The 26,642-nt window shown below is 41.3% G+C and overlaps 1 protein-coding gene across 13 annotated transcripts in view; it reads right to left on the bottom strand.

Moving 5' to 3' along the window:
* CADPS (calcium dependent secretion activator) overlaps window positions 1–26,642 on the bottom strand; it is a 483,060-nt gene that overhangs the window by 249,623 nt on the left and 206,795 nt on the right. For all 13 annotated transcript variants that reach the window (XM_073009971.1, XM_073009972.1, XM_073009975.1 and 10 more), the window contains exons 4-5: window positions 21,083–21,163; window positions 9,598–9,831 (exon numbers count right to left, since the gene is read on the bottom strand). In XM_073009971.1, the coding sequence (XP_072866072.1) occupies window positions 9,598–9,831; window positions 21,083–21,163 (315 nt within the window). The remainder of the gene's footprint in view (window positions 1–9,597; window positions 9,832–21,082; window positions 21,164–26,642) is intronic.

The following is a 26,642-nucleotide window of genomic DNA, read 5'->3' as shown; positions in this document are numbered from 1 at the left end:
ATGTTCTTGCATTTGTTTGGGTCCTCTTTTATTTCACTGAGCAGTGGTTTGTAGTTCTCCTTGAAGAGGTCCTTTACATCCCTTGTAAGTTGGATTCCTAGGTATTTTATTCTCTTTGAAGCAATTGTGAATGGAAGTTCATTCATGATTTGGCTCTCTGTCTGTTACTGGTGTATAAGAATGCTTGTGATTTTTGCACATTGATTTTGTATCCTGAGACTTTGCTGAAGTTGCTTATCAGCTTAAGGAGATTTTGGGCTGAGATGATGGGGTTTTCTAAATATACAATCATGTCATCTGCAAACAGGGACAATTTGACTTCTTCTTTTCCTAACTGAAGACCCTTTATTTATTTCTCTTGCCTGATTGCCCTAGCCAGAACTTCCAACACTATGTTGAATAGAAGTGGTGGGAGAGGGCATCCCTGTCTTGTGCCAGTTTTCAAAGGGAATGCTTCCAGTTTTTGCCCATTCAGTATGATATTGGCTGTGGGTTTGTCATAAATAGCTCTTATTATTTTGAGATACATTCCATCAATACTGAATTTTTTGAGAGTTTTTAGCATGAAGGGCTTTCTGCATTTATTGAGATAATCATGTGGTTTTTGTCTTTGGTTCTGTTTATATGCTGGATTACGTTTATTGATTTGTGTATGTTGAATCAGCCTTGCATCCCAGGGATGAAGCCCACTTGATCATGGTGGATAAGCTTTTTGATGTGCTGCTGGATTCGGTTTGCCAGTATTTTATTGAGGATTTTTGCATCGATGTTCATGAGGGATATTGGACTAAAATTCTCTTTTTTTGTTGTGTCTCTGCCAGGCTTTGGTATCAGGATGATGTTGGCCTCATAAAATGAGTTAGGGAGGATTCCCTCTTTTTCTATCGATTGGAATAGTTTCAGAAGGAATGGTACCAGCTCCTCCTTGTACCTCTGGTAGAATTCAGATGTGAATCCATCTGGTCCTGGACTTTTTTTGGTTGGTAGGCTATTAATTATTGCCTCAATTTCAGAGCCTGTTATTGGTCTATTCAGGGATTCAACTTCTTCCTGGTTTAGTCTTGGGAGAGTGTAAGTGTCCAAGAAATTATCCATTTCTTCTAGATTTTCTAGTTTATTTGTGTAGAGGTGTTTATAGTATTCTCTGATGGTATTTTGTATTTCTGTGGGGTCAGTGGTGATATCCCCTTTATCATTTTTTATTGCGTCTATTTGATTCTTCTCTCTTTTCTTCTTTATTAGTCTTGCTAGCAGTCTATCAATTTTGTTGATCTTTTCAAAAAACCAACTCCTGGATTCATTGATTTTTTGGAGGGTTTTTTGTGTCTCTATCTCCTTCAGTTCTGCTCTGATCTTAGTTATTTTTTGCCTTCTGCTAGCTGTGTTTGCTCTTGCTTCTCTAGTTCTTTTAATTCCGATGCTAGAGTGTCAATTTTAGATCTTTCCAGCTTTCTCTTGTGGGCATTTAGTGCTATAAATTTCCCTCTACACACTGCTTTAAATGTGTCCCAGAGATTCTGCTATGTTGTGTCTTTGTTCTCATTGGTTTCAAAGAACATCTTTATTTCTGCCTTCATTTTGTTATGTACCCAGTAGTCATTCAGGAGCAGGTTGTTCAGTTTCCATGTAGTTGAGTGGTTTTGATTGAGTTTCTTAGTCCTGAGTTCTAGTTTGATTGCACTGTGGTCTGAGAGACAGTTAGTTATCATTTCCATTCTTGTACATTTGCTAAGGAGTGCTTTACTTCCAATTATGTGGTCAATTTTGGAGTAAGTGTGATGTGGTGCTGAGGAGAATGTATATTCTGTTGATTTGGGGTGGAGAGTTCTGTAGATGTCTATTAGATCCACTTGGTACAGAGAGGAGTTCAATTCCTGGATATCCTTGTTAACTTTCTGTCTCGTTGATCTGTCTAATGTTGACAGTGGGGTGTTGAAGTCTCCATTATTATTGTATGGGAATCTAAGTCTCTTTGTAAGTCTCTAAGGACTTGCTTTATGAATCTGGGTGCTCCTGTATTTGCGTGCATATATATTTAGGATAGTTAGCTCTTTCTGTTGAATTGATCCCTTTACTATTATGTAATGGCCTTCTTTGTCTCTTTTGATCTTTGATGGTTTAAAGCCTGCTTTATCAGAGACTAGTATTGCAACCCCTGCTTTTTTTGGTTCTCCATTTGCTTGGTAGATCTTCCTCTATCCCTTTATTTTGAGCCTGTGAGATCTGCATGTGAGATGGATCTCCTGAATACAGCACACTGATGGGTCTTGACTGTTTATCCAGTTTGCCAGTCTGTGTCTTTTAATTGGACCATTTAGTCCATTTACATTTAAGGTTAATATTGTTATGTGTGAACTTGATCCTGCCATTATGATATTAACTGGTTATTTTGCTCATTAGTTGATGCAGTTTCTTCCTAGCATCGATGGTCTTTACATTTTGGCATGTTTTTGCAATGGCTGGTACCGGTTGTTCCTTTCCATGTTTAGTGCTTCCTTCAGGGTCTCTTGTAAGGCAGGCCTGGTGGTGACAAAATCTCTAAGCATTTGCTTATCTGTAAAGGATTTTCTCTCTCCCTCACTTATGAAACTTAGTTTGGCTGGATGTGGAATTCTGATTGAAAATTCTTTTCTTTAAGAATGTTGAATATTGGCCCCCACTCTCTTCTGGCTTGTAGAGTTTCTGCCGAGAGATCTGCTGTTAGTCTGATGGGCTTCCCTTTGTGGGTAACCTGACCTTTCTCTCTGGCTGCCCTTAACATGTTTTCCTTCATTTCAACTTTGGTGAATCTGAAAATTATGTGTCTTGGAGTTGCTCTTCTCCAGGAGTATCTTTGTGGCATTCTCTGTATTTCCTGAATTTGAATGTTGGCCTGCCTTACTAGGTTGGGGAAGTTCTCCTGGATGATATCCTGAAGAGTGTTTTCCAACTTGGTTCCATTTTCCCCCTCACTTTCAGGCACCGCAATCAGACGTAGATTTGGTCTTTTCACATAATCCCATACTTCTTGAAGGCTTTGTTCATTTATTTTTTCCTTTTTTCTTTAGACTTCTCTTCTCGCTTCATTTCATTCATTTGATCCTCAATCGCTGATACTCTTTCTTCCAGTTGATCGAGTCGGTTACTGAAGCTTGTGCATTTGTCACGTATTTCTCGTGTCATGGTTTTTATCTCTGTCAGTTCATTTATGGCCTTCTCTGCACTGATTATTCTAGTTATCCATTCTTCCATTCTTTTTTCAAGATTTTTCGTTTCTTTGAGCTGGGTACGTAATTCCTCCTTTAGCTCTGAGAAGTTTGATGGACTGAGGCCTTCTTCTCTCAACTCATCAAAGTCATTCTCCATCCAGCTTTGATTCGTCGCTGGTGATGAGCTGCGTTCCTTTGGAGGGGGAGATGTGCTCTTATTTTTTGAATTTCCAGCTTTTCTGCTCTGCTTTTTCCCCATCTTTGTGGTTTTATCTGCCTTTGGTCTTTGATGATGGTGACGTACTGATGGGGTTTTGGTGTGGGTGTCCTTCCTGTTTGTTAGTTTTCCTTCTAACAGTCAGGACCCTCAGTGGTAGGTCTGTTGGAGATTGCTTGAGGTCCACTCCAGACCCTGTTTGCCTGGGTATCAGCAGCAGAGGCTGCAGAAGATAGAATATTGCTGAACAGCGAATGTACCTGTCTGATTCTTGCTTTGGAAGCTTCGTCTCAGGGGTGTACCCTGCCATGTTAGGTGTGGGGTGTCGGTCTGCCCCTAGTGGGGGATGTCTCCCAGTTAGGCTACTCAGGGGTCAGGACCCACTTGAGCAGGCAGTCTGTCCATTCTCAGATCTCAACCTCTGTGTTGGGAGAGCCACTGCTCTCTTCAAAGCTGTCAGACAGGGTCGTTTGCATCTGCAGAGGTTTCTGCTGCTTTTTTTTTTGTTTTGTTTAGCTGTGCCCTGTCCCCGGAGGTGGAGTCTACAGAGACAGGCAGGCCTCCTTGAGCTGCTGTGGGCTCCACTTAGGTCGAGCTTCCCAGTGGCTTTGTTTACGTACTTAAGCCTCAGCAATGGTGGGCGCCCCTCCCCCAGTCTCGCTGCTGCCTTGCCGTTAGATCGCAGACTACTGTGCTAGCAATGAGGGAGGCTCCGCTGGTATGGGACCCTCCTGGCCAGGTGTGGGATATAATCTCCTAGTGTGCCGTTTGCAAAGACCCTTGGTAAAGCACAGTATTGGGATGGGAGTTACCCAGTTTTCCAGGTGTTGTGTGTCTCAGTTCCCCTGGATAGGAAAAGGGATTCCTTTCCCCCTGGCGCTTCCTAGGTGAGGCGATGCCTCACCCTGCTTCAGCTCTCGCTGGTCAGGCTGCAGCAGCTGACCAGCACCGATTGTCCGGCACTCCCTAATGAGATGAACCCGGTACCTCAGTTGAAAATGCAGAAATCACCGTCTTCTGTGTCGCTTGTGCTGGGAGCTGGAGACTAGAGCTGTTCCTATTCGGCCATCTTGCTCTGCCCCTGGAGTCTCACTCTTTCGCCCAGACTGGAGTGGTGCAGTGGCATGATCTCGGCTCACTGTAACCTCCACCTCCCTGGTTCAAGCAATTCCCCTGTCTCAGTCACCTGAGTAGCTGGGATTACAGGCACAGGCCACCATGCCTAGCTAATTTTTTTTTTGTATTTTTAGTAGAGACAGAGTTTTACCATGTTGGCTAGACTGGTCTCAAACTCCTGACCTCAGGCAATCCTCCCACCTCGGCCTCCCCAAAATGCTGGGATTACAGGCATGAGCCAACGTGCCTGGCCAGGTTCTTATTTTCTTTAAAAATAGTCTGGCTTATGTCCATCAGTGACAGACTGGATTAAGAAAATGTGGCACATATACACCATGGAATACTATGCAGCCATAAAAAAGGATGAGTTCGTGTCCTTTGTAGGGACATGGATGCAGCTGGAAACCATCATTCTCAGCAAACTATCGCAAGAACAGAAAACCAAACACCGCATGTTCTCACTCATAGGTGGGAATTGAACAATGAGATCACTTGGACTCTGGAAGGGGAACATCACACACTGGGGCCTATTATGGGGAGGGATGGCATTGGGAGTTGTACCTGATGTAAATGACGAGTTGATGGGTGCTGACGAGTTGATGGGTGCAGCACACCAACATGGCACAAGTATACATATGTAGCAAACCTGCACGTTATGCACATGTACCCTAGAACTTAAAGTATAAAAAAAAATAGTCTGGCTTTTGGTTCAGCACTTAAAAGGCTCACAAATTCACTTTTTTCTTCACAATAAGATAAGTAGTAGTGCAAATACTAAAATAAAGGGCAAGTACTATTCAGCATTAGATTCAGAGCTGCAATAGGGAGTAGTGGGGACTATGGCAAACTGGAGAGCACATGCTTCTTCTAAAGGGAGCAGCTACCAGTTACAACCCATTGTTGCCTTGTCTTTTCTCAGTTTAGAGTTACCAGATACTCCAATTTTGCCTTCCAGAAAATGGAAAACTGAATCAGAGTCACAGTGAGAAAGCTGATTTTGAAATGTTGACAATAATTCAAATAGAGAAAAATAAAATACACAAACTCTGTACAGGCCAATATTATTGAGTCAAAACAAAAACATGTCTGCAGCTGCATAGTCTCTGGTCCAGACTGAGAGAAAAAGCTGGTGTCATGACGGACCAAGATGTAGCATTTACAGTTTCTGGCACTTCCTACCACCTCCCCAAACTCCGTGTAATCACCTACTATTCTGATATTTAGCAGTATACCTTGTCACAAGAGAACGGGGAGGGAGAAGAATGAGCAAAGTAGAGAAGAAAGAGATCAATTAAAAAATCTGAAACAAGTGACTCACATCAGAGATATACAATTAGTCATTATATATGAAAAAATCATTCAGTTGTACTCCAAAACAGGTAATGGCATTACACAAGAAGAAGAACGTGAGTGTGCAAAATATGTATACTTCCTTAGTGGATCAGATTCAAGAAAGTACAACAGGGTTAGCGGTGAACCAGGATTTCACAAGTCACAGTTTTGCTACTGGTTCTCAAACTTAATGTGAATCAGAATCACTTACAGGGCTTGTTAAACCAAAGACTGCTAGGCTCTATGATCCCCAGAGTTTCTAATCAGTAGGCCTGGGTTGGAGCCTAGGACTTTCCATTTCTAACAATTTTCCTTGTGATGCTGATGCTGCTGGCCCAGCAGCCATACTGACCCAGAACCATTGTACCCAGAACTGACCCAGAACCATTGTACTACTTGCGTGATGTTGAGTAAATGATTTGATGTTGAAGTCACTTCATTTTTTTTTCAAATCTCCAGGCCTTCAGTTTCCTGATCTGTAAAGTGGGGGTAATAATATGTATCCTGCGGCTGTTGTGTGAGGATCAAATGAGATGATGTATATAACTAACATTTTTACACTGGGAAGAACATATGAATAGAAAGAAATGGAAGGCACGATGAAAGAGCACAACTTTTGGAATTTACAATATCTGACTTCACATCCTGATTATGCATCTTCACAAGCTGTGTCATCATGTACAGGTTTCTCAACCTCTCTGAGGCTTAATTACTACACCTGCAAATACCTGAAAAGACTATTGTGAAGATTCCCTGTGTTACCATGAAAAAGCACCTGGCCCATAGTGGCATTCTACAAACACCTGTTGCTTTCTGTTAGCGCATGTCCTTTGCCCAAGGCCCAGCTGCTGGGCACCCTGGACCTTCCTTCCCTCACTGTAAAGTTCATTACTACCTGGTGTCCCCTCCAGCCATGAAAGTGTATAATTACATAAAATATGTCTTGCACCAAGCTGCAAATTCAAATCCTAGTCTGCCCTGATGAGATGGAGATGACAATCCTCTTTCTCCCTCTTCTTGCCTCCCCCATTGTGCCCGCCAAAACATATTCGCAAACAGATGTGCAATGGTTTTTGCTGGCAGTTTTCTATGATGTGCAACTCAGTGTTCTCATTAAAAATTATTTGGGAATCCTAGGACATTTCTTTCTGAACTTTCAATTACAAGTCAAACCATTTGAATCATGTACACATAGGAATATGGACTTGTCTACATCTATATTTCAGATAATCAGCTGTGTAATATTGAGTATTGACAAAGAATTAGAAAATTACAGATTTAGCAGGGCATTGTGGTGCATGCCTACAATCCCAGCATTTTGGGAGGCTGAGGTGGATAGATAGCATGAGTCCAGGAGTTCATGAACAGCCTGAACAACATGGCAAAACCCCATCTCTACAAAAAATACAAAGATTAGCTGGGTTTGGTGGTGTGCACCTGTAGTCCCAGCTACTTGGGAGGCTGGTTGAGGTGGGAAGATCACTTGAGCCCAGGAAATTAAGGCTGCATGCAGTGAGCCAAGATTGCACCTGCACCACTGTACTCCTGCCTGGGCAACAGAGTGAGACCTTGTGTCGAAAAAAAAAAAAAAAAGAGGAAAGAAAATTACAGATTTAAAATATTCATGAAAATCAACAAACCACTTCCCCCCCCTTTCTGTAGGAGGACAAGAGGCAGTAGGGAATAAATTGACGCCTTTAATTGGCAATAATCAAATTCAGACACCTAAGAAAATACACTCAGTATCTCAGGTGGCAGTATTGCTTTTTAAAAAAGAAAGTTTCTGTGAAATTACACTGATGATTTTTTCACACACTAAGTGCTATATATTTAATTGAATACTGCCTCTTCCAACTGCACAATACATGTTGAAAACACTAATGTGAGTATCTCCATCCAAACTTAGCACAGAAAAACAAATTACCTGCAGTTAATTCACAGCAGGCTTTAATGATGTTCTAGAAAATTGATTTAGTCTTTACACATTCTAATTAATTCCACAGAAATTTGATCTCTTCTTTTGGTCTCCCCATATCTAGGGTTATCATAAAACCCTTGTGGGGTTTTGAACTTTAGTAAGTTGCAAGTGGTTCTCAAATTTTGGAGTGGATAAGAAGCATGTAGGGGTTGTTAAAGTATACAGTCCAGGGCTGAACCCTGTCTAGAATTTTTTTTTCTGATGACTTTATTAAGGCATGTTTTATATATCATATAATAGACCCATTTTAGATGCACAATTCAGTGATGTTGGTACATTTACTAAGTTGTGTAACCATCATCATAAATTAGTTTTAGAATGTTTTTAGTTCTCCTAACAAGATTTCTTAAGCCCATTTCCACCCCCTGCCCCAGGGAACAATAATCCACTTACTATTTCTGTAGATTTGCCTTTAGGACGTTTTATATCAAGGGAATCATACAATATGCCATCTTTTGTGTCTGACTTTTTTTTTTTTAGACAGGGTCTGTCTTTGTCACCCAGGCTGGAGTACAGTGGCACGATCATGGCTCACTGCAGCCTCAATCTCCCCAGCTAAACTGATCCTCCCACCTCAACCTCCCAAGGAGCTGGGACTACAGGTGCACACCATCACACTCAGCTAATTAAAACTTTTTTTTTTTTTTTTTTTGTAGAGATGATGTCTCATTATGTTGCTCAGGCTGGTCTTAAACTCCTGAGCTCACGCAATCCTCCCACCTCAGCCTCCCAAAGTGCTGGGATTACAGACATGAGCCACCATGCCAAACCTGGCTTTTTTCACCAGGCATATTTTTGAGGTTCATCCATGTCATGGCATATATCAGTGGGTTGTTCCTTTTAATTGCTGAGTCATATTCCATTGTATGAGTATACCACATTTTGCTAACCATTCATCAGTTGATTGACATTTAGGTTGTTTCCATTTTGGGCTATTATAAATAATGCTGCCATAAATACTTGCAGTCAAATCTTTGTGCAGACATGTGTTCTCATTTTTATTGGGTATCTGACAGTGGAGTTGCTAGATTATATGGTAGTTTTATGTTTAACTTTTTCAGAAAATGCTAACTTATTTTCCAAAGTGGCTGCACTATTTTATATTCCCATCCCCTCGAGATCCTGGCTTAGTCGGTCTGGGTGGTACCCAGCAATCTGCATAGTGAACTACCTTCCCAGGTAATTCTGACATAGGTAGATCAGAACTACTTCTTAGATTGTATACATATGAAAAGAAAATGTGTGAAGAGAAATGATAGAGAAACTTATTGACATGTTCAGCATTTTGCCACAATACTAGCCTGAATGGGTACTTACTTTGGGAGCTGAGATAAACGTAAAAAGCCTCCACCACAGGGGACTCTCTACCTTGTAGCCAACAGGAAGGATGATGGGAAAGAAAACTTACAACTCGCCACAATATGATGCTAGCTTGCCTCTCTTATACCTGTAAAACTGGTTGCCAAAATTTTTAACTTTCTAAATTATACCAGGTCTTTATAAAATCCTTGAGCACTGTTTTAAGACAGAAAGTAATGCAAGATTAAATTTATTAGGTGGCTTTCAGATTGCACTTCCTTAAGAAAAATGTGGGCTCCTGGAGATGGGGAAATCACTTGCTGATTAGCTGACCTAAGCTTAGCATGCTGTTATTGTAATAACTGCTCCTGGGGTGCAAAAGAAAAAACAAGCTGATTGTGATGCATCTAATCACCCATGTCCTACTCGCTGTGCCAAGAAACTTTCAAGGGCTCAGGGCTTTTTACCTCCAATGAGAAAGACAGCACGACGTCTGACTTGGAGAGTTGGTTCTCACTCTCCTCGCCCATGTCGATGATGGAAGCATTGTGGCTGCGTTTGAGTTTCTGGAGCTTGAACTCCCCACCTTTGGATACTGGCATGCTCTCCAAGTTGGCCATGAGCAGGTTGACAGATGACTTCAGCTCCTCAATGTACATGTTTTCCATTTCTTTGGATACAAACTTGGGAAATTTGCGTTCCTTGGGAAGAAAAAGAGAAGTATGAGCAGAGGAGTAAATAGGGAGCTGATTTATATAGAAGGTCTTTGTCTCATGGCCCAGAGTTAGGATCACATCTACTACTAGTGAAATTCACCCAGATTTCATGGCCTTGTGCTAGAAAAATGTTCAGCCTAGTTGAGTAGACAGCTGCCTGCCTGCTTGTTATTTATACATCCTAATAGGTAAGAAACACACACATATAGTAAGAAACATTGAAATGCTTTATTATAGTTCTATTTTTCCCCCAGTTTTCTTCAGCAAATTTGATTTGTAGGAAGAAAAATGGGGTGTTATTTTTCAAATCTGGTTTCAGTTCAGGTTTTCTTTTTAGTAAAATGCAGTCATTTGTTTTTAAGTGAGGGAAACAGAAAGAGACCCTATTTCTGGATATCTACAGAGATTTTCTCACATGAATAATTCAAAAGAAGCTCATTTGAGATGTTTCAAACATAGTCTGTATCTATTTCTAAGAATAATAGTTACTGTTTTCAAGAAAAATTGAACCAAATTAATGAAGTGATGAAAAATGTGATTAAAATTATTTAGAAGATAGAGCAATTTGGTATCATAACTGACCTCTATGTTTTCCTTTCTTGCTTATAAATTTAGATGTAATTGCAACATTGCTAACCATGCTATTTGTTTCTTCATACTTCTAAGTTCCCTGGAATATGCTTGGGATCAGTCACCTTCCCAAACAGTCATTTACCACTTGAAACATAAACTTGCCCTCCCAAGCCCTATTCCATAATTGATGGAGCGAGAAGCAAGCCAAGTCAGACTGACTTTTTTTTTTTTTTTTTTGGAAGTGACAGAAAAATCCAACTCAAACTGGCTTAAAACAACAAAAGAAAAATATCCTAGGGGTAGACCCAGCTTTAGGAAAGGCTGGACACAGGGCTCAGGTGATATCACCCAACTGAGATTTTTGTTAAAATCTTTGGTTTGGTTCCTCTGGGGTGGCTTCATGCTCAGTTTAGCTCCCTTATTGTCACAGAAATGTTGCTAAAGATGTGAACTGTACAACATCACATCATGTTGTCTAATGGAAGAGTGAATATTTTCTCTTGTAATATGCAAGGAAGATGGAGGCAGTCTTTCATCCCCAAATTCTCACCCAAAGTCTTACTTATGTACATGTCCAATTGGCCATATTACTGGCCAATTTGTATGGCTGTGCTGATTTGCATAGGCATAGGTTATGCCCCCTGTCCTTGTGGCTGGGAGTAGAACTAAACCTAGATCCCACGGAACATGAATTAGTATGCCAATTTTGTGTGGCAAAAAAATAAGCTGCTAATACACGGGCATCTGAGTCAAGATGAACCAATTAATTTTATCAAGTGCCCAGTCATCAATCAGATTTACTCTGTCAAGCAGTTGAACTAGCCTGAGAGACATTGAGACTACAATTGCCTGGTAGAACTGAAACAGTAACATCTTGCAGACTCAGGGTTGGCTGCCACACTGGCAGAAGAAGACACTTAAAAAGGAGAGAGAGAAAGAAGTAGAGACAAAGAGAGAGAAGTAATGGAGGTACGGACTGAAGGAGGGAGGAAAAGGGAGAGAAAAGAAAAGAAAAGAAAAGAAAAGAAAAGAAAAGAAAAGAAAAGAAAAGAAAAGAAAAGATGCTGTCTAGAGTTACAGAAAGGAACTCTGACTTTTATCATTTTCTAATTTCCACAGGCCTAATTATTTCTCCTGTACGTTGGTTCCTTAAGAATTTATTTTTCTTTCAGTAATTCCCCCACCCACCAGTTAGTTAAAAGGGTTTTTCTTCCTTGCCACCTCACAGCTTCAGTCAAATACAGAGAGTGGTTCTTCTCCATGGAGCTTAGAGATGTCGTTGTGCTGGTCCAGTGCCAGTCTTCTTCCTACATGAAGGCTGTCATAAGTCTTGTTCCCCTCTCTCCCTACCTCCCTGCATAACTAACAGCCTTCTTGTCATCTTCCATATTTCAGCTTCAAAATTTCACTTCCCTGGTTAGGTCCTCCTATTATACTTGCTAACTCACTTTCTTGGTAGCAGTTATTGAAATGGATTGAATGTTTGTGTCCTTGCATAATTTATATGTTGAAATCCAATCCTCAATGTGATGGCATTTGAAGATGGGCCTTGGGAAGGTGATTAGGTCATGAGGGCTCTCGTGATGGAATTAGTGCCTTTACAAAAGAGGCCTCAGAGAGCTGCTCATTTGTTCCTGCCAGCATGTGAAGACCTGGTAAAAAGACAACCGTCTGAATCAGGAAGTGGGCCCTCATCAGACACTGAATCTGATGGTGCCTTGATTTTGAACTTCCCAGCCTCCAGAACTGTGAGAAACAAATTTCTCTTGTTTATGCCAACTATGGTATTCTGTTATAGCAGCCTGAATAGACTAAGACACTTGCTATAATTATAATTAATGAATCAATTGTGAAATTTAATGTCTGTCTTTCCTGCTGGACAATGATTCAGGACCGTATCGATCTTAATACTCCTGTTGAATTTTCTGTTTCTAGCATAAAGTTTGACACATAATAAGTATTCAATACATACAAATTGAGTGAATGGATCAATGGCTTGTCAAAAATGTCCATATTAAATATCAATGTAGCTAAAATTCAGTTGTGAGGAGGAGGTGGAGAGATGATAAATTAAGTTCTGGAAGAACACCGAGATTCTGCTTTTCCATGTGAATAAATACAGGGGTTTGAAATCCACTCCACAACCTCACAGTACCAGTTCCTTCTGGAACTTCTTAGTATAATCACGTCCTGCTTTTAAGACTGGGCTCAGCCCACTGTGTGGTGCTTTCTGAACACGCTGTGGGTGAATGTGAGAGAAGGAGCAGGATGGATGCTTCTGAAATGAGATGATAGGCTGATGATCTTAACAAGAGCTACTAATGATTCATCACAAAAGAATCTCAAAGGTCATATTTCTCTAAAACTTCCTGTGCAGTGGCCTTGAAGTTTTATCATTCTTGGACTTGATCAGGGACAAGTGTGAACCTCAGAACTTGGATATCTTTTATGCAAATCCATCAAGATGCCAGGACTTGGTTGCTGGGTCCCCATCACTTGGAAAACATTTACTGCCACATACACTGTGTATGGCACAGAGTTAGGTATTAGGGGGATCACGTTGAGAGGACGTAAACTATCTTCCTTGTGCTTACAGCCACTGGGGAGAAAGATCTATAATGGAACATCAAAGTAGGCACTGTAATGGAAGTATAATATGATGCAAATCCTTTCTGAGAGAATCAAGGGTGGCTTCCCAGAGATAGTGACCTTTGGGATGAGGGTCTGATGGATAAAGAAGAGTTTGCCACTAGGTTGAGTTGGCTGAGATAGGGTCACAGCTCTTTTTTCCTTCCCATGGAAAATATTATAGGCAACCATGAATCCAAGAAGGTCTATACAACTGTACATAGTCACACAATATTTCCTCATATTTTTTGGAGAGAGAAGGGAAGAGTGAGGTAGGTTAACTCTCTGGAGAGAGAAGGGAAGAGTGAGGTAGGTTAACTCATGGTCTGAGAGTAGTCCTTAGGCCCCATTAAAGGCTGTCATGGAGCAAAGTTTACGCCCCAAGAGCTTGAAGCTCATTACACTGACCTGTATCTTGCCTCCTGATACTGGGGCCAAAACCTCAGTGAACTTCATGGTATTTGGTGCGGGTGGGGGAACTTCGTAAGTGGGGAATTTCTGATTTTAATGCCAGTTGCTGGCTTGGTAGTTGCCAGGAGGATGAAGAAAAGAGCTAGTATTTGTGAAGTGGGTTCTTCTTGCTAATCAACTTTGAGAGACTGTCTTGTCAAGTGCAGTTCTTTCTATCACAACTTGTCTTAGGGACTCACTCAGTGCCTTTTAACTCCACAGTCCTGAGATTTTTGAGGAGACCCAGTGGTTACAGATACCACCATGCTGACTGAGAGTTAGCTCCAGCAAATTCTATCTAGCAAAATATTGGAAAAATCCAAAGAATGATCACTCGTCCCAGAACTTGGACAGTTCCTAATGACACCATAAAAAGAGGCTCATAAAAACTGAAGTCTGCAAGGAAAACAAGGAGATTTTTCTGGTCCAAGTACTTAAGCCTTGGGAAGAAATAGCATTCTATCAATCCAGGCTGAGGTTCTTGAGTGGAGCTTTTCAGTGGCAGACCCATTACAAACACATTTCAAAGCTGAAATTGTGCCAAAATAAGGAAAATGCAGTCGTCCATCTCTATTGCTACTTTTTCAAGCACAAAAATAGATTAGTCTTGATAGAAGAATTGTTTATTCATATTGCTTTATGAGAAACATAGCATATGGGTGGGCAAATTCCTCCAAAAAAAAAAATCTTTGCTGGCCATTTATTTTTGTTTTGGGCTGATAACATCCCTCAGTGGAGATAGCCTCCCAAGGACAATTCTCACTAGGGTTATTTATGCTCTGAGAGATTTTGGAACATCTTGAAAAATAGCATTTGAAAGTTCTAATGCCTCCCTTAGCTATTGGCTTTTCTTTTCTGGTTTTGGATTTTTACCCAGAAAGGATGAATGGGGTATGTGTAAATGATGACAAGCCTGCCCGCACTCAGAGTGAGGTTCCCTATAGACCCCAAAGGCTCAAATGACAAAAGCTGGTGGGTGATCAGAAGGAGGAATGTGACAGAAGGCCCATGCAAGACACTGGAGCTCACTGACAGTGCTGCAGCTATTTAATTCAATATCTCAGACACTTCCTGGGCTTCTGTCATGTGTCCGGTGGTATGGCTGTCACTGGAGATGGAAAAGCCAGCCGAGAGGTGATGGTATGGGGGGGCATGCCAGAAAATGACCAGTTAGTGACACATGAAGTAACAGAGGCGTGCAGAGTACAAGGAGGGTACCAAGGAACTCATCCAGTCCATGACAGTGAAACAGACTCGACCCTGAATGCTGGGTCTGCTGCTCACTAGCTTTGTAAGTTTGGACACATTTCTTCACCCATCTGAATTTTGGTTCCCACATTTGAAATGAGGACAATAAACCTCATAGAATGATTGTGAAAAGTGAGAGATCATAACATGAATACGTTTTGATCACTGACACACACAGCCTCTCTTTATACACACACACATACACACACACCCCTTGCAAGCACTATGCTACTTACCATCACTACTACAAACAACAATACTACTAATAATGATGGTGCCTACAGTAAAGATAATAATGGTAGTTGGCACTTACTGAGTGCTAACTATGTGCTGGACACTAGGTGAAACACTTTACATGCTTTATTTTACCTCGTCTAATCCTTCCAACAACCCACCGATGCCCATGCTGTTATTTATCCCTATTTTTTGGAAGAAAATGAGGCAGAAATGTTAAGCAATAATTAGTAGAGTTAACCTTGAATCCTAGCAGAGTTTTTGTTCTTAGCCATGATAGGATAAGGCAGAACTATCTGGCTCCAAATGTCTATAGAGCTAAGGTGACTCTAGAGGTTCTCTCTGCATGGTGCACCGTGTATGCATCGCCTCATTTCATAGTGGTCAGCAGAAGGCTGGTGACAGCTGAGTCCTCCACAGCAATGGCTGTTCCACCATTGCCCAGCCAATGTGCACTGTGTAGGGTTAAGCACAGGGAGTAATGAGGACGGGGCCAGCAGACTAAATGAGAGAAAGAGGTCTTGGTATTAATTTGTCAAAGTCAGCATCACAGACATTAAAAGGCACTTTGGACTCAGGCATTATAGTTTTCTAGGCTAGCTTATTTACCCATTTGGTCTTATTTCCTCAGCTTTTATAAACTGGATGGACTTCCTTCCACTTGAACAAGCTTCAGAGGACCTCCCTGGCATTTATATTTTTCCATGAGCTCAGGTTTCCCTGGATTTTTAGCTACTGACAAAGGCCAGAGTCAAAGAGGGGCTCCCTGCACACACATTTTTTTTTTTAACTTTTCAGGCAACAAATTGAAATAAGTTCCTACTGTGTACTGGACACTTATGTTACTTCAGAACACAGCATGGATGCCACATCCAACATTATTTTGAAAGTTGGGGGTTAGTATCTTTCTCTGGTAGGAGAGGATTCCATTTGCATCTGATTTCTGGCAATGTGTGGAACAGAACTTTTCCATCAGAGAAATATTTGGATATTATTTCTTATTGATATTTGCAATAGGGCCATGATATGAGCTACTAATTGTGCTCTGCATGGAATAGGGGTCTAAGTGGCATTTCCATATTTAAAACAGTGGCTTGAAGAACCAATGGTGTTTTGCCTCTAGACCTCTGCCATTGACACTACAAAAACTGTATGATTTGTCTTAAATAATTAGCCCAAGAATTTTGGAATTTTACACTAAAATTCGGCCAAAAGAACTGGCAAATATCACAGCAGCACTAATGCCACAATCTGTCTGCTTAAGCTCAAATGTCAACTTTTGATCACACAGTTTAAATAACTTAGACTTAATTCCTGGGTGAAATTTGGGAACACTTTAATATCAACATGAGAGGATTTGGGAAAATGTTTGAGCAGGGATTACTAAGTCTTTTCTACCAGATTTAAAAAAATGCATTCATATCTCTTTCTGGAACTTTTAAGGCAGCATGACTGATGTTCACAGTGAGACCGTCTCAGTCTGATGTTCTTGTGCAGCCGTCTCTGTCTGATGATTCGTGAGATGCTGGTGTGATTGAATTGATAGATTACAGTGCAAGGTCGTGGGTAAGGGAAAGTCAGCTTGCTCTTGCCTCCCTTTCCTCCTAGGAAGAGAGGACAAACATGTCTTTCAGTGGAAATATGTGATGACGAGGATGCTACTGGCAAAATAACCAGGGTCCCTACAATGTCTTTCCCAGATTCTAAAAAAAATCAAAGTAGAGAGGATTCTGAGTTCTAGGAGCCAAATCTGCCTAATGCTGCTGCTTCATTTGGGCTTCTGGATAAGCTGCAGGGAACACACAACTTCTAGTGGAGAAAAGAAAGCAGTTTCCAGGAGAGGGAACCAGCAGGGAGTGAAGAATGGTGGGGAGTCCTGTCCTGGAGTAAATTCCTGCCTCTCTTCTAAGGATTCTAAAGAAATAGCATGAAACGTGGAATTAGACAACTCAGTTTTCTGTGTACTAGCTGTGTGAACTTGAACATACGTACACTTCTTGATTTACCTGTACTTGGGAGAATTAATGTAATGCCAAAGATTGTTCATCACGGATCTAAATGAGATTTTATGTGAATTGCACAGCCAGTGTCTGACTGACACATTTAATAAAGGACTGATCAGCAGAGAGAGAGGTCAGGATGAGGCAAGGTAAAAGCCTGGGTAAAGGGCATAATGGATCCTTGGATTGGTATGAGGAGGAAAGTGAGGGCCTATATTTGTGAAGATATTTTGTAATGATAGTATGCATACTGGTTAAGAGTGCAGACTCTGGGCCATTGAGTGACCCTGGTCAGATTCTCTAATGTCTCTGCTTTAGCCTCCTCATCTGTGAAATGGGGATAATAATAGCATCTTTCTCATTAGGTTGTTGGAGGGTTAGATTCTCAAATGTAAAATGCTTAAAGGAGTATCCGGCACATAGGAAAACACTAGGTAAGTGATAGTTATTACTATTGGGTACACCTGGAGTGTTTCCCAATTCATAATGTCCACTCCACCCACAGTCCCACTTCTTCCCACCCTCACCCTAAATGATACATCCCCAGCATCCATGTATTCAACAAGACCTTCACCCCTTTTCCACAGTGGATTGGTTAACTGCACCAGGGGTTGGCCCTTGAACCAAGTTGGGCCAGTGAGAGTTCTGATTCTTAGCATTGTGAATTTGCAGGGGATAAGAAAGAAATGATAATGAATGTGACACATGGAGATGGGAGATGCAGAGAGAGTCCTGATCACTCTGCATGTCCTGGTTGTTCTTTCCTGGGTTCTGGCTGTAGTTTCTCTGCAGGCTCTGTGAAGTACTCCTCCATCTTTGATCTCCTCTTTTACATAAGCTTGCTTGAGTTGGTGCCTCTTATTTGCAATCAAAAGTGCTCTACCCATCTTTTAATTCAGAGAACAGAGTGAATTACATATGATGGATGACATCTATATCTAGGAATTTCTGGTTATGATATTTACAGGAGCTGACGTTCAGCCATATGGGTTGAATTGCACATCCTCACGAAAATTCACTGATGCTGGAAATAGAAAAATCGGGGCATGCTGAAAAGAAGCAGAGGTGCTTTGTCTCAATATCTCTTCATGAACTAGCCAATATCTGAGATCTTGATATTTTATTTAACATTTAGTGGAGGAGATATTTCACAATTTTCATCAGTATTAGCCAGGCTGGTTTAGGCAAGGGAAGAATTTATTTTTCTTGGGATCTGACTAAACTAAGGGAAAAGCAGGTACACGGCTGAAGCTTAAGAATAATTAGAATCAGGGACTTAAACGGATGTCCTCAGGATTGAGGGCTCCTTGACATCTCAGTGTAGACTTTGTCTCTGTTTCTATGTGTTGGCTTTATTCTCTCATCATCTTTTCCCTATGTGGAAGAATTGAATATTGCTACAGGTATCTTTCTACTACTGGAAAACAACAGCCTTGCTGACTCATAGTCCACAGGCCCTATAGAGGGATTCATTGGTTTAGTTTGCATCAAGTTTCCATTTCTGGACCAATCACGTGTGGCCAGGGCAGGCCGGAAACTGTGACTGGTCCCACTTGGGTGAAGAAGAGCTCACTCCAGGACCAGTTAGCTATAGCAAGGGGGCCACTGGCATGAACCAACATTGCAGAAGAGAGTCAATTTCTGCAAGAACAGGAGACAGTAGAGGGCACTCTATCTCATAGAAACCCTCAATACCCTATACAAGGACCCTCTGTATATACTGAAATCATTTTCCATGCTCTGTAAATAATAATCAAGATCCACTTTAATTGCCTACTTCATTGTCTAAGAATGCTTAGTTATAAATTCTTAAAAATATCTCATTTAGCTTCAGAATACTTAGTGTTGGGAGTTGGGGGAGAGAGTTCTTTGATTTACCATTCAGAGATGAGCATCTTGGCTCATCTACGGTCTATTAAAAATTAAAATTACCCTAACACCAGTTTCTTAAATTACCATGTTAAGCCTTAAAGTAAACAAAGCAACTAAATGAAAGGTGCCATGAGCTTGTTTTTGAGGTGTGTGTGATTTTTATTTAGACGGGATGAATACTTATTAGTTGGGAATATACTCGTTCTCTAAAAGGCAGATGAATAGACCAAATGACCTCCATTTTCTGGATAATCCACCAGTAGAAAACATTTTTACAGGAGAAGTAAATTCTAAAGCTTTATTAATGTTTACCCTCACATTAAGTGGGATTTTAAAACATAACCTTTTATAATACTTTTAGCCAAATCCATAAGCGCATACTATTTTTAGCCACCAGGCTGACTGGATTATAAACTTTAAAGATGTCCAAAAACAAGATGCAAAACATTTCAGTAAAACTGCTTAAGCACAGGGGGATTTCGATGCTTCTTGGACTCTCTCTGGCTTCTCCTCCAGTAGGATCCTTTTCTATACCTCCAAGTCCAGAGAGACCTCTTTCCATAAAGAGAAAAGCTCTACCCTGTGCCCACCCTCCCTGCTGTTTCTAATAACCCCCACTCTCATAGGCACACGGGGCCTGTGAATACAGTAGGAATCAGCAGGAGCCTGTTGCTATTTACAATTTTTATATTTTATTATTCATGGATTTTTTTGGTATTAATTATAGTTTAAAGATACTTTACTAAAATATTGCTTATTTTGATTACCGGAGGTCTGCTTAAATTTTGCACCTAAGAGAAGCCTGGTGCCAGCCCTGATATTCAGACAGACTTGAGCTTAGGGTGTGGCACAACCTCTTTGCTGGTGCCCAGCAGGTTCAACCTGGACTTCCCCATCTCTAAACCAAGAATGATAACTGAAATATCCTCGGAGGGCTGTTTTGAGGATTGACTGAGTTGGTACATGTGAAGCATTTAGCATGCTAGACACAGAATCAGCACTCAACTAATATGACTGGCATGACTACTATTAATAATACCACAGATGGCAGGGATAGCAATAATGGTAGATAACATTTAGCTGTAGTCATCAACAGTAAGACATAACCTCAACCCTTGAGGAGTTCAATATACTGGGAGACTCAGACATATAAACGAATGATCACCATTCAATAAGCTGCTATAATAAAGGTTGATATGCAGTCTGACGAGAGCACAAAGGTGGAAAGGACTAACTGCTAAGCTCTTAGAGAAGGTGTTTTAAGTCAGGTACTGAAGGCTGAGTAGGTGAGTTTGCTAAGTGGAGGGGAGAAAAATGGTTACTCCAGGTTGAGACACCAGTGGGTATAAAGACACCAAGCCCGGAAAGGGTCTGATATATTCGGAGGGAAACATTCTCTGTGGTTGGACTGGTGAGTTCTGGTGGGAAAGTTGTGCAAGGTGAGGCTAAATGAAAGGGTAGAGTCTGTTGGTTAAGAGTCTTGAATATCATTCTAAAGAGGTTAGATTTTTTCCTGGGAGCAATGAGGGAATCTACTGAAGGATTTTGAGGTTCCCTTTTGAGGTGTTTATATATGAGTTTTAGTATGGCAACTGTGTGCAGGATGGATAGAAAATGGGGGAATTGGAGCCAGGGATACCCATTAGGAGGCTATTGTAACACCCAGGTGCTGAAGATGAGGGCCTGGATCAAAGCACCAGTAGTAGGGCTGGAAAACAGTCAAGAGATCTGACCCAAATTTAAGAGGCAGTCACTGGAGGGAGGGTGGCTGATTGAGTGTGGAACATTGCAGGGAGGAAGGAGAAATTGACAATGGCTAGGAGGTTTCATCCACAGCGATTGGGTAAAGAACACGAGAAGAGGAGTAAATATAGTTATGTGTGTGGGGTGGGAGGAAGAAGACAAGGAGCTAGATTTTGAACACATTCAACCTGAAATGCCAGGAAAATGTTTAAGTTGAAACGTTCAGTAGACTGTTGGAACTGTGAGTCTGGAACTCAGAAGGAAGGTTGGAGGTCTGAGCTTGGGTATTCACTGGAGCATAGGAAATGCATGAGGTATCTCTGGGAGAGCTTGCCTTGAGAAAGGAGGGTTGAAGGCCCAATGAGGGTGATTGTCCTCATCTCCTCTCTGCTTCTCAGCTTTATCCTTTAGAGGCTGTCAATAATCAGTGTGCTTCCTGAATGGGACTTTGGCCTGGACCCCAGCAAACAACCCCGATGTCTCCTTACCCTGGCTATTTGGTCTGCCATTTGTAGACGTCCATCCAGCTCTCGTCTGATCTGGGCTGCTTGCTCGTCTGGATTGTCCAGCTGCACAAAAGCACAGACATTGAGACTTTCAGTTTGGGTTACAAATGCCAATAAACTCAGGACATTCCATTTTACACCCCCTGCACTGTGCTCCATGGACATATTTCAGTTACAAAAAAATTATTGCAACCGACAAATCCAGTCTGAGTGAAATCCCAAGTTAATTCTTCTAGGCAGAGCATGATGTGGTAGGCAGTTGCTAAGACAGGCATTTGAATGACCTTGAAAAAGAATCATGAATCTCTTCTGAACTGTTAGGGAGCAGTGTTTCTAATGAGGACCCAATGCACACTTCTTTTTGGCCCAATGAAGAAAGTGCTTATACGGCAGATGTACAAGGAAGGAGATGGGAATATAACTATTAGAAATGTCAGAAGTGGACATAGTGCATATCCCCAGTGCACACATGACACGGGTCCAGCCGTTCTCCACCTCTGGACCATGGAAGATTAATAAGTCATTGCATTCCTTCTCTTTGAACCCTGAGACCTCAACCAGCCCTCCAGATGGCTACTTCCAATCAGCTGGTGTTGATATCTAAGTTGAAATCTATTCCTGTCCTCCCTGATGATGAGAGCTATTTGGATATAAAGATCAGAACACCCGGGCACAAGTAGGCCTGGACAATTCCCTAACTTCTCTGTTTTCAGTTTTTCTATCTAAAGAAAAAGGAGTCAGGTATGTAATCTTCATCCCTTTTACATATTTCTATGACTCTTTGAAAGGACTAGCAGACATTTCTGTAAAGGGCCCTATATTCAAAACTTTAAGCTTTGAGGGTCATAAGATCTCTGTTGCAATAAATCGACTCCTTCCTTGCAGATGAAAACAGCACTAGACAATATGTAAGTATAGATAATATATAAGTGAATGTAAGGGCTGTAAGTGAATGAGACCCACTGTATTCTAATAAAATTTTATTTACAACAGGTAGCAGGCCATAGTTGCTCATTTCCATTTTATGAGTTGAAACTATCATTTCCAAGCAAAGCTAGCATTGTCTTTCAAGTTGTATTGAGTCTGCTTATTCAGCAAATTATATTTTATTCACAGAAAAGTTTACTAAGGAGCAGTGGCATTCAAATAAATTGGTTTTCATTCCTCTTCTTAGTATGTATTAATTCAAAACAAAAAGTAGCATAAGAAATATGTGAGTTTTCTAAGTCCCTTTCTTCTAAAATCAGTTTTAGAAGAATGTTTTAAGCTCCCTGCCTACAAAAAAAAAAAAAAAAAAAGATTCTCACCTATGCTGTGAAATGATATAGCAAATAAGTTATTTGGAATATGATATAAACAATAACACTAGAAAATGTATGGTCATACTTTTGAAGCATCATGATTAATCTTCTTTGGTTTATTTTACGAAACATATTGAAAATCCATCTGGCTTTACGCTGTACATTTTAATCACCCTGTTCAATTCAGGAACCGCATCACTTTATCTTCCCCTTTCCACAGTTTGGGAGAAGGACTATTCCTTAGATCATGAAAACTAGATTGCAGCATTTGGCTAAGTATTCTAAGGTAGCATTTTCCAAAGGGTGTTCTGTTACAAAGTCTTTGAGAAACTCTGCAGTAAGAAAATTTGTTAGACTTTGACCAACTCAACTATTTATTTTTTTCCCCCCAAGATTGAGTCTTGCTCTCTTGCCCAGGCCGGAGTGCAGTGGTGCGATCTCAGCTCACTGCAACCTCTGCCCCCTGGATTTAAGCAATTCCCCTGCCTCAGCCTCCTGAGTAGCTGGGATTACAGGTGTACACCATCGCACCCAGCTAATTTTTGTATTTTTAGTAGAGACAGGGTTTCACCAGGTTGGCCAGGCTGACCTGCGAACTCCCGACCTCGCGATATGCCTGCCTTGGCCTCCCAAAGTACTGGGATTACAGGTGTGAGTTACTGTGCCTGGCCCCAGTGCAACCATTTTTAAACTGAAGCTAGAATTTTCATTTTTTTCGCATAATGCTCATAGAACATGAGTTGGAAATTCTATTCTAAACAAATGTAAAGCACACCACCCAAAAGCAGTCACATGACTGACCAGTGGTCCATCCCAATAACCACTTGTTGACAGATACACACACGTGGGAAATACAGTGTCCTCAGTGCTGTTTTTAGGCTCCAATGAGCTGCATTTCTTTTTATTCCCTTGGGAAGCCCAAGAGTTCTTCAGCTCTAAGTGCAAATCCACTGGGAACACTCAGAAATGTCTTGTTCAAAATACATATGCAAATGAAACATTCAACTGTTTCACTGGGAAGCAGCAAAATGATTTGGTTATTGGCTAAAGTTGGTTAACAGCTAAATGATTTGATTAGGAGAATTTCATCAGAAGATATGGTGCTCATACAGGTTAAAACAGAAGCGGTAAAATACAGCCCAACAGAACCAGTTCCGTTACTAAATTTTCCAGAGGCATTTGGGTTCTCCTACTGGCTTCATAGAATGCAACTGGAAACAGCAGAAAATGCTGGTAATGAAGACGAGTAGGCAAGGTCTACATTAAGCTTAATTTATTCTTTTATTCATTAGTTCACTGATTTACTCATTCATTCATTAAATTTTTATGGAATATCTTGATATGTCACGATATTGGAATAAGAATGGAACAAGTCCCTGACTCCATGGAGCTTAAATCCAGCAAGAACAGACATGATTTGGGCATAAAGAAGAAGGGATTAGCATTTATTGATGCCTGTACCAAACACCAAATACTCTATGACCTGTTTACAGCCTTTTCTAAAGGGTACCAAGAAACAGAGGCTAAAGTGCATTCACACACGAAAAAGGATTCTGGGGTGAGGAAATGAAGATTCCTCTTGAAAATTAGTAATATGTCAGCATAATCAAGACTTTGAGAAATTCTAGAGTAAATAATTGTTTTTAACTGCATTTAACCTTGTCTTTTACACAGTTATTCCACCAAAAATCAAACATTCCACAGAGCAGTTTAGAAAATTCCACATGTGAAACAACAACTTTGTTAGGTTGGTGTCATTATCCCGATTTGACAGATGAGGAAACTGAGTCTTGGTAAGGTAGAGGAACATGGCCCAAATCACACATCTGGTTAAGTGGTACTAGTCACCTGAAACCAAGTCTGCTCTGCCTCAAACTGGAACTCTTGCTCTGCATTATGCTGGCTTCATACTTAAGTGCCTTGTTTGGTTTTTCTAATTGATCCTGACAGTTAACTAGCTCAGCAACCTCGCTTTGTTCCTTGTAGACACGTGCCAGTTTTACCCATAGAGCCACCACTGGGGGCAGAGAAATGTCAACCCTCTGTCATTTCTTTTGGAGAGGCTGTAGCAGTGCTGGATTCCTTCTTAAGAAATAATAGCAATGGGTGTGTCCTTATCCTGGTTGTGCCACTTAGTAGCTGTGTGACCTTGGGCAAGTTACTTAAGCTCTCTGTGCTCCAGCTCTTCTTATCTGAATAATCAGGTTAATGAGACCCGAGGTTGTCATGAGAATCAACGGAGACAATGGATATAAAGTGCTCAGTCCGTGGCTTGTCATGCAGCAAACCCTCATGAATGGTGGCTGCTGCTCCTTGTGTTGTTATTTTAGAGCAGTCCATGTTGGCTGCATTTCTGACATGGGCCACAATGGGGCGTCAAAGGTTCAGAAGAGAAGGCACCAGATGGGACAGTGTCCCTCGCTGATGTGAATGTGGGGTCTCGGTCTGACAGTCTGTGCAGCAGAAATTATATGATCAGAGGCTCCCATTTCTTGACAAATTTCCCTGGCTTTTCTGTCGCCTACTTTCTCTGGGGTCGAGTCCCCTTGCTCTGTTAGACTTTAATTAGCAGGAGTGACCAGAAGGTGGCCACTGCTGCCTGACAGCTAATGATCTGAAGAGAGGATGAAAAGGGAAATGCAACTGAAGCTCCCTAAAATAGCTTGGCATGATAGAGAAGGCCATCCTCGCGTGAGGAGCTTGACAGCTCCACTGTATGAAATCCCAAAATATAAAGAGAAATCAAGTAATTACCTTTTCAAGGACTGGAAAGAAAAAGTTAGAGAGTGAGCTTCCATGGAAACGAGGTTCTGTTTATTGCGCTGGTCTTTTCCACCGAGGAAAGGAACGATCAGCTGGAGAACCGAGCCAAGGGCAAGCCTTTCACATTGACAGCTCATTAGGGTTCAAAAATGTACACGTGCATAAAGGCTCTTTACCTAATTAGACAAATAATCTTCCTACTAGAAGAGGTCAAGCAGAGGCTGTGTGGTTGTTTTGACTTGTCAGTCAAGCAAAGGGAAATATTTCCTTGGGCTTTTCCTTTAAAGTGATGGAGAACTAAGCCCAGCACTGCATAAGTATAGACAGGTATTGCTTGAGCCATCAGTTCAAGCCTACCAGAGGCAACTGTCTCTAGCTCACGGGTGGTACTCTTTCATCAATGCAGAGATGAAAACTCTGTCCTGTCATTGTAGGGCCAATTTAAACACAGACTTGAGATATAGCAGAGTGGAGCTGCACCCTTGCAACCTTGTCAAGTTTCTTAACCTCACCACGTCTCAGTTTCCTCATCTGCAGAGTGGACATCATTTTGTCTTGCATAGCTATCTGAAAGGACAAAAAGACAAAATGTGCTGCATTGTCCAAGGGAAGTTAGACTGACTTGGTTCCAATCTTGGCTTTTTTTTTTTTTTCAATTTCCATACTGACAGGGATTGAACAAGCAATTGAATGTTTCTGAGCCTCAGTTTCCTTATCTGTAAAACTGGGAAAAGATACCTACCCTGGCATGTTATGAGGATTAAGTCAGATGATACACGTTCAAAGCACCCAGTGAGGTAGGTGTTGGCACATAGAGGTCCTGCAGTTTAGAAAAGTTTATAGAGTTATCCCCTATTTTAGAATGGGGAGTCACCAGATGTTAATTCTCCTCCCTGCCTTTACGGTTTATGAAAGAAATCAGACCAGGGTTGGGAACCCTGGAACCCTGGAATGAATGTTAGGAACCTGTGTTCTGATCCTTAGTCTGCCTTTAGCTGTGGGATCTTGAGCCAAAGTCATGACCTCTCTATGTGCAGTCCCTTCATCTGAGAGAAATGACAAGGTTTCAGCTATTATGTTTCAGGATTATCTGAAAAGCCTAGACTGGTATTTCCCAAAGTTATATTCTAGGGAATATCAGTCCTGCAGGTTCTCTAGATCCTCGATGAGAAAGGATTCTGTGGTCAAATAAAGTCTGGAAACTCACTCTATCCCATTCCTGGAGACACACAACACACACGAGCAAGAAATCCTGCACCAAGGCAACCTCATGCAGCCCCACATTCCCAAAAGGATCTGATCATGTGTTCCCAGGAACACATTCTGGGATGTGCTCACCGAGGCAATTTTCCTGTGTGCTTCATTTTTCTCATGTCTGAAGACAGATTTTAGGGGTGGGGGGAGACAGGGAGGAAGCAATCCTACTATGCAAATAGGTCTATGTATCAGCAGAAAAGAATTCACACCTGGGAATGCCC

Source organism: Chlorocebus sabaeus, chromosome 22 (genome assembly GCF_047675955.1).
Source record: "Chlorocebus sabaeus isolate Y175 chromosome 22, mChlSab1.0.hap1, whole genome shotgun sequence".
Lineage (NCBI taxonomy): Eukaryota > Metazoa > Chordata > Mammalia > Primates > Cercopithecidae > Chlorocebus > Chlorocebus sabaeus.
The sequence above is the reverse complement of the archived record's forward strand: the minus strand, read 5'-3'. Positions and strand labels throughout refer to the sequence as shown.